Here is an 8,591-nt window from a genome sequence, read left to right as displayed (position 1 = left end):
ACTGCTTTTGTTCCCCCCAGTCTCAAATGGATAAAGAAAACACAACAGTATAGACAGAAATGACAAGGTGTCATGCCATTGGCAGAGGTTTAAGCACCATAAGCATAGAGATTATAGATATCAAATGATACAGTGATACAAGTCTATGCTGGGAATAATGTACACACATAAAATGACAGAATTAGCCTGCATGCGTTGTGAAATAACACAGATGTTTTCCAGAGCTTCTCACCCCCTCCCCATCCCCATCCTCTCTCTCTTTCTCCCTGTGTATGTGCTTTTTCAGGACGTATTGACCGGTGCTGCTCACAATTTATTAGTGCCTTTAAGTTCACTCAGAATTAATGACGGAGCAATTATGAGGAGGACCATTTAGTGCTACACAAGAGAGAGATACACACTGTAAACGCCTTCCATCAGAGAGAGTGAAGAATAAAAACAGATACACAGGATGGAGATGAGGTTTTAGAAATCACATTTTTATTTTGAAAGCAAATTAACGGTACCAAGAACATCTGCATCACTCTTTTATAATCAAGTAGTTATTACAAAAATATTTCTTTATATTACCATGTATACAATAAAATGTATAGAAATTGAAGTCCATTTCTGAACAATATTATAAGGTTACATCTTGCATCCTGTGATGTGCCTGCCGAGATCAATGAGACTTTTTCTCTCCAAGTGATAAAGCAGCACTGGCACTTTATAGGAGAGCAAGAGAGGAGGTCAGGAAGACTTCAATTAACTAAAAGATGTGATGTTAAACAGAACCCCACTCCGGACACACAACACTGACCTTAGATCAGGTAAGGTAAAAATTACAATCTTCCTGTAAAAAAAGACTATCCAACTTAAGGGATAAAAGATGTATACGTTAAAAAATGTAATCCACATTCACTGTACTAATTTTAATTTATTATTTAATCACCCCAAAATAATAATTTTGTTATTAATTCCCCACTGATGTTGTTCTAAGCCCAAAGCCAAACCCTTCACCAAAGCTGACATCTAATCCGCATCAGATTCAAACATCCAACTGGTTCTTCATTTTACCCACAGTTTTAAAATGTAGGAATTTAGGCTTACGCCTCAATCTGTTCCTGGCGCAAAGCTGTTTTATGGCTTTTGTAAATTGTGTTAATTTTATGGCATACATTACAAAAGTATATAACCTGTATGAATATACAAACTACTTTATTCAATAACCAAACCTCACCCTGCAGCCAAATAAAAACATTAAAAAAGTGTAAACTTGATACAGGTTTGTTGTTGTATTACAGGAAATGCTGCCACCTACAGCAAGTTGATCAATTGTAGTGTACGGTATAGTAATAGGTCACAATCCGATCGCATCCAATGCATTTAAAGATTTGAACGTGTCAGCCAGGGAAACTCCTATAAGAACACACAAAGATATGGATATTCAAATTAAAGATTGATTTTCACATGAACATCAATAAGATCCAGCAGATAAAACAATGGTTTGAATCCCTAAGCAGCTGACATTCTAATGCATCTGTAAATCTTGATAGTTTTCCACTCATCATTGGGGAAACCCTTTAAATCAGTCTGGGACAGACACACTGATTCCGTGTTCTCAGGGTCACTATGACACTCAATCCTTCAACACGTCTGTGTGTGGTTGCCAGGATACGTTCAGCATAACAAAGAGGGTCACAACTTTTAATAACGGGGTCTCATAACTTTCAAGAATAGAAAGGTCAGATATGTATAAGTTGTGTGTGTCTGTGCGTGTGTACATGTGGGAGGGGATAAAGAAAAACTTGTGTGTTAGTGTACAGATATCACACAGGGCCTCTGATGTTGTGAGCTCTTAACAGTTTTAGAGGTGTGGAACACAACAAGACTCATTTAACAATGGAAAGTTAAATATATGTTACTCAAGGGAGCAGTCATTCAGCTAATGCTTTTAGCCGATAAAATGACAGTAGAGTTTTTAAAGCATAACCATCCCTGAAGAACAACCCGAGGATCTTTGGATGATCAATATACAATCTCCAATACAAAATCTCCATTCAGTGTATGTCTATTTACTTTACATTTATTTCTACAAATGTAGATGCTTTTTTCCAAACTGAATCTTGAAAAACATTTGATCAGAATTGTCTTGGTGTTGATAGCTCCATGCTGAGCATCAGATGTTATTATTATTTGAATGGTGTTAATAAAGCTAATGATGTTTCCATTGCTTTGAATGGCATCAGTTTATCAGCCCATCTGATGTGTTTGACACCTGTAGGTTGCGTGTGAAAGCAGTACCTGTTGTTTGCGGTCTGACGCTGGGTCTATAAGCACGTTGAGAAGGCTCGGCATCTGTGCGTTTTTCAAACTCTCCTGAAGCGCACAACGCAGTTCCTCCACAGTTCGAACCAGGTACCCACGACCTCCGAAAGCAGTCATTACCTGTTCATACCGCGCCTCTGGCAGCAGGGTCACTGGAGGAGCTCTGAGACACACACATAAGGTCTTGGGGACATTAGATGCTTTAGTAAAAAATATATAATTATAAATATATTCTCAGCACTCACATTGTAGTCATGTCACCCATTTTCTCCATCTCTCTCCATGTGTCGGGATCCACTCCACTGTAGATCCCATTGTTGTTGATGACTATAATTATGATTGGGAGTTTATACCTATTCAGGAAAAGTAAAGAATAATTATAGTAATTCAGAGCAAAGCAAAGCATGATTATTATTTATTTTACTATTCAAATAGCCTATAGATTCAACTAACTGTCTTTAATAAGGATGATGTTAAAGGGCAAGTTCGCCCAAAGATGAAAATTCTGTCATAATTTTTTCACCCTCTTGTTATTTCAAACCAGCATAACTTTCTTCTGCAGAACACAAAATAATTTATTTTGTTAACTGAATAGGACTGGCCCTCATTTACTTCTACTTTACGGACACAAAACCAATGCAAGTGAATGGGTGCCGGTTACCAGCATTCTTCAAAATATCTTTTTTTGTGGGTTCTGCAGAAGAAAGTGAGTCATACAGGTTCATTATAACAAGACGGTTAGTAAACAATGACATAATATTCATTGACATCACTTTAACTTGATGTAGGTGTACCTGCACATGGTCTCCACCTCCATTCCAGAGAAACCAAAAGCACTGTCTCCCTCCACACACACCACTCTCTGTGAGCTCTGCTGAGCTTGCTCCAAAACAGCTGCTGCGATGGCAAAGCCCGGGCCCACCCCCATTGTTCCAAAAGTACCCGCATCCAACCTGTACAAAGCATTTCAATAACAATGCTGCACATAAACTATTCACTAACCACTAAGAACAGCACTCCTTACAGCAACCTGAGAAAATGCCTTTCTGAAGAGCATCATGGTAATAGTTCATTCATCACTGCTTAAGTTAAAACCAACAACCTTTCAGTTGGCAGTCCAAATCTTCAACGATTACGCTATACCAAAACTAAACAATATTGCATGTAGGTCAACAACATTAAAGACAACACAGTCTGGTGGCACCTCATCAGGTTGGTTTAAAGGAACAGACGTTTGCCATGAGAGAAAATTCTTTGTTTTTGTCCAACTAAAAAAAGGAAGTCAAGTAAATCTGGGATGGTGCATTATAAGAGAAATTGTATTTGCTGGTGGACTTTTCAACTGTGAACTGTGAAGCGTCTCACCTGTGTCGAGGCAGGTAGTTTAGCAGCATAGTACGGCCAATGTCCATGGTGTTAGCTCCCTCACTGACTATGATACAGTCTTTGGGCAAGAGCTCAGAGATGTGGTGGAAGGCTGTGTAGTAATTCATGAGTACAACTGAATGATGAACAAGAGTCTGCAGGAAACAATGATATTCCATTCAGTACTTTACAAACACAGTTGTCACACTTCATGAACATTTTAATTTATTAATACTCTGATAGACAATGATTTGGTTTTATTATAGAACCAATGCTACCAGCATACCATACTCCCACCTTTGACATGTGAGCATTAGCAACCATTTTTTCCTTCAGTGTTGCCCACCATTCTGCATCAGACGGGAATCTCCAAGATTCGGATTTGAAAGTCTGCAACAGCTTTAAAACAGAGAAAGTGAGTATCATGGAACATTAAAACATTCGTTTTGGTTTATGAAAAAAGGTGCTAAGTTTTACAATGTAATGGATGTCAATGTGGTTAATGGTCTTTCACAGTCTTCAGAATATACAAAAGATTATGACGCAATTATACAACACATGCGTGTCAATCATTTAAATGAAAGATGAGTGAGGGTGCTGAATTTACTGTGGTTTACCTGGCTGACCACAGCTCGCATGTCACCCATCAGAGCCGATGCAGCTCTTACATTGTTATTCAACTCTTCAGCACACAGATCCACCTAAAAAACATTCATCAATAACACACAAATGATCGATCTTGATAGTGGTCCTTTTGTCATGTATTTGTATTTGTGCTAGTGTTGTATTGTAGATAACACACCTGAATGACCTTCACGTGGGGACTGAACCTGGGTGGAAAACCAAAGTGCAGGATCCAGTTAAGTCTGGCACCCAGAAGCACCACAACATCAGCCTGCAACAGAGCTCTACACAAAGAAAGACAGATATCATGTAAGTGATAATAATAGTAGAGGTTTTCAACATGTTTGCTTTAAACATGAACATCTACAAGTAAAAGAGATATTAAAAACAACACAACAAAAATTCTAATAATAGTCCTACATTTTATATAATGCTTAAAAAAGATGTTATTAATGATTATACAAATTGCATTAATAGATCTTTATCTTCAAAATGAAGATTATATGAATAATTTAGATACACACCTGGATCTGGCCGCAGCTACACAGTTGAGGTGGTCATCGGGCAGCACTCCTTTCCCCATTGGTGTGGGAAGGAAAGGAAGTCCGGTCAGCTCCACCAACTCCCTGACCTCCCTCTCTGCCCTGGCATATGCCGCACCTGCACCACAACACAGTTATCAAGAAAATACTGGATAAGACGAGTAAATAGAAATCAGAAATCAAAAACAGATGTGTTTAGTCATTACGCAAAAAAAACGCATTTTCATAGTTAAACGTTCTTGTGGGATGAATGTAAGATGGCTGGAGTTCATAGGGACACTGCCTGTCACTTAAATGTCTGGTTCACCTTTTCCAATAATGATCAGAGGCCTCTGAGCCGTCTTGAGCAGCTCTACGGCCTTTGTGACCTCTCTGCTGTCAGCCTGACTCACAGGGGCTGCAGGACAACAGGAAACAAACCTACAGCCAATAAAAAGTAAGAGAGAGGTTTATGAAAATAAATGAGAAATAAATGTAATATCTGTATACATTCTTACAGCTTCATATACAGGGTTATGAAAAGTATGGCGAAAACATTTCAAGTAACGGTGTTAACTTAAATATGAAAGTTTTTATTGATGATGAAAGAAGCTCACCTGACACTGGCCCTGTCTATTTTGGCATTTACCATGTCTCCTGCAATGTCCACATAGCACGCTCCAGGACGGCCGTAAATACTGCTCCTTACGGCCTGTGACAGATAACATAGAATGCAGAGAATGCACGGTGTATTTTGCGTACAGAAGATCCGGTCATTTTATTTACTAGATAAGTTATTGTAGTGTTTCTATAGCTCAACAGGTTAAACAAAGCATTCCCTGGTAATGCACATATTGTTGTGATCAAATGCATTGCTTGAATATAGTGTGAATCACTTTAAATAAAGGTGTCAAATCCATAAACATCGCTGTGGAGATTTACTTTTTCAACTACAGCCGGTATCATCTCAAGACTGCTTGGTCGAGCAGAAAACTTGCTGTATAGACGACAAGCTTCAACCTGAGGAGAAACACAATGAAACAGACTGGGCATATATGCTAAAAAATGTATACAAAGTCCTCAATGTTTGTTATTTAAAACACAAACCTGAGGGAACTCTTGAAACGCTCCTGTGGTTTCCTGGTTTCTATCTGAGGAGCCGGCAATGACAATGACAGGCCTGAACATTAAAAAAATTCACATGAGTAGTAATATCGGATTAGTTATTATTAATATTAAGTGAATTCAGCAGGATATAAGTTACCAGCAGTTCGTGTTAGCATTGGCCATTCCTCCAAGTGCATGAATCAGGCCAGGTCCAGATACAACCAGACAGACAGCAGGGCTGGAAAATAACACAATGTCGGCACAAGATTCTGACTCTGAACAAGTACATCTGAGCAATGAACTGGAATGAGACGCATTCATACCGTCCCGTCAAGTAGCCAATGGCAGATGCAGCATAGCAGGCCTGGAGAGAAAAAGATGAATTTACCAAAAGATCAAAGCTACGAGAAACAGACGTGTCTTTTTAAAGTGAATCGTCTTACTGCTTGCTCGTTGCGCATACCCAGGTACTTGATGCCAGCTGCTTGGGCTGCCATGGCCACCTCAATGATCGGCACACCAACAATGCCAAACATGTACTCCACATTCTGCACATGAAGAATTAAAAAAACGTCAATAATGAGATAAAAAATGTTGCGTATGAGATGATTTAATAACATGTAAATATAACAAGAATGAAAGTGCATTATATGGTTAAATATGGTGCATGGTTTAAGAAAATAAACCATGTTTTTTTCCAACAGCAGACACAAAATAAATGTAAATATCGGTAGGGGAACCATAGTTACCACAAATTAAAAAGAATAACAATGACATTTTTTAAAACCATGGTAATACAAATGTTAATCAATCCTCCAAAAATCATGTAACTATAAATTCTTGGTCCATTTTTCTAAGGGAATAAGTAAATTGGATAAACCCACATATACGCATGATCAAAGATACTGTAATAAAATGGGCCACTAACTCAAAAGCGATGGAAGTCCCGCCTTCTAGAAAAAATTGAGAATTTGAGAATTCACAATGAGGAGTGCTCATAACCACAGTGGCTCCGTTGACAGACTCAGTTTTATGTACTGACGGCTGCGTTTACTTACAGATGTAAGTAAATCTGGAAATGCTCACAGAGCAAAAGTTTGTATTCTTTTCCCATGTGACTGCTGTTATAAAAGTTTGAATTTTGCATTCGAATGGTATTCTTTCAATGTGACTTAGTATTATAATTAAAGTTGCATTTTAGTCATAGAATGAGAAATAAATAAAAGGTTAAGTTTACTAAAAGAGAATGAATGTTAAGATCTTGAAAATACTTTGTGGGTCTGTAGTAGAGTAGGCGGGGCGAGACCGTGGGTCTTAATATAGATTGCCTTTGCGAATAAAAAAAGTAGAAAGAAGCAGACATTACCTTCTACTACATATGAAATCATTTACATTAAGGCATTTGGCAGACGCTTTTGACTTACATTGCTTTATCCTATACATTTTACATGGGTATTTGCAATCCCCTGGGATCGAACCCACAACCTTGCTCTTACCACTGAGCTACAGGAAAGCATCTTATTGAATTTTTTTGACAAGATACACAATTGCCCACATTAAAGATTTCAATACTATATTTTTAATAAGAAGAAATAAACTGCTGGTTCTGCACATATAAAAATAGAATTTATTATATATAATACCCCTAGGTTTTTATTACTATTTTACACTAAAGAAATCTCACTCCTGCAAAAAGCCAAGAGTGGCAACCCTGCATTAAAAATAACAATACCAATCCGACAGCAGTGTTTATTGAAAGCAAACAGATAACATTTGAGCCTGTATAACAAAACTATGTCATATACATAATAAAACTATCAAGTACATAATTATTTCGTGATTTTGTTTCAGTGCGCATGCGCAACACCTTTGACACACACACACGCTGTCCAAGTTCAAAGAACATTATGTTTTAAATAACTGGTACGTGTATCTTTAATTAAATAGATAAGCGTTTTAATTACTAACTTACGGTTTTATAACATCATTATAACATACAGTAACGTTACAGATATGAGACACTAGTGTCTTTTTTAACATTATATAATAAATGACCGGAATATGAAACTTGCCTGAGCTTTAAGTGCCTCAGCGATCAGCTGAGCTCCAGTTACCTCATCCATAAACACCTTTATATCTGAGGAATTTCACTCATCGAAGAGACACGAAACTCTTTTCTGATCTTTAACCAGCTGCTCTTCTTCACTGGTGACGTGCAGTTAAAGTTCATACCTCCACCTACTGGATATAAATGGCATAACACGTGCGTACTGCAGTAAAGGTTCGTGTGAATAATTTGAATGATATGATGGATATTAAAGCTATAATTATAATTAGTGAAAGGTCCACAATGACGATAACGGTAAATACTGCTTCTGACAGCATGTAACAGATAACGTAGAATACAGAGAATGATCTGTGTATTTTGCTTACAGAAGATCCGGTCACTTTATTTATTAGAAAGTGTTTCCATAGCTCAACAGGTAAAATTTTCTGGTAATCCAAATACTGTTGTGATAAAATGCATCGCTTGAATACAGTGTGATTCACTTTAAATATGTGACCCTGGAAAACAAAAGCAGTCTTATTGGTCAATTTTTCGAAATTGAGATGTTTACATAATCTGAAAGCTAACTAAATAAGCTTTCTATGGAGTTGTTAGAATAT

The 8,591-nt window shown here is 37.6% G+C and overlaps 1 protein-coding gene across 2 annotated transcripts; it reads right to left on the bottom strand.

The window, feature by feature from the left end:
* Positions 1-458: 458 nt before the first annotated feature.
* Positions 459-8,128, bottom strand: hacl1 (2-hydroxyacyl-CoA lyase 1). 2 transcript variants are annotated; one of them, XM_056763481.1, is made up of 17 exons: positions 7,997-8,128; positions 6,368-6,472; positions 6,248-6,288; positions 6,082-6,162; positions 5,925-5,997; positions 5,760-5,837; positions 5,435-5,529; positions 5,146-5,258; positions 4,821-4,956; positions 4,475-4,580; positions 4,290-4,373; positions 3,970-4,071; positions 3,673-3,827; positions 3,102-3,260; positions 2,553-2,660; positions 2,284-2,470; positions 459-1,398 (listed from the first exon to the last, which is right to left on the bottom strand). In XM_056763481.1, exons 1-17 carry the CDS (start codon positions 8,045-8,047, stop codon positions 1,366-1,368), a joined length of 1,707 nt encoding a protein of 568 aa, XP_056619459.1. In that variant the 5' UTR covers positions 8,048-8,128; the 3' UTR covers positions 459-1,365. The 2 variants fall into 2 exon arrangements, with proteins under 2 accessions (XP_056619459.1, XP_056619460.1); XM_056763482.1 differs by having other exon boundaries at positions 6,388-6,472.
* Positions 8,129-8,591: the final 463 nt, after the last annotated feature.

Source organism: Triplophysa dalaica, chromosome 12 (genome assembly GCF_015846415.1).
Source record: "Triplophysa dalaica isolate WHDGS20190420 chromosome 12, ASM1584641v1, whole genome shotgun sequence".
Taxonomy (NCBI): Eukaryota; Metazoa; Chordata; class Actinopteri; order Cypriniformes; family Nemacheilidae; genus Triplophysa; species Triplophysa dalaica.
The sequence above is the reverse complement of the archived record's forward strand: the minus strand, read 5'-3'. Positions and strand labels throughout refer to the sequence as shown.

Excerpts from the sequence above, each read along its gene's own strand:
- hacl1 (XM_056763481.1), bottom strand. The coding sequence starts at position 8,047 with ATGGATGAGGTAACTGGAGCTCAGCTGATCGCTGAGGCACTTAAAGCT. Across the intron at positions 5,838-5,924 it reads CGTTTCAAGAGTTCCCTCAG|GTTGAAGCTTGTCGTCTATA; the intron begins GTTTGTGTTTTA and ends GTTTCTCCTCAG. Across the intron at positions 2,661-3,101 it reads GAGGTGGAGACCATGTGCAG|GTATAAACTCCCAATCATAA; the intron begins GTACACCTACAT and ends TTTCCTGAATAG.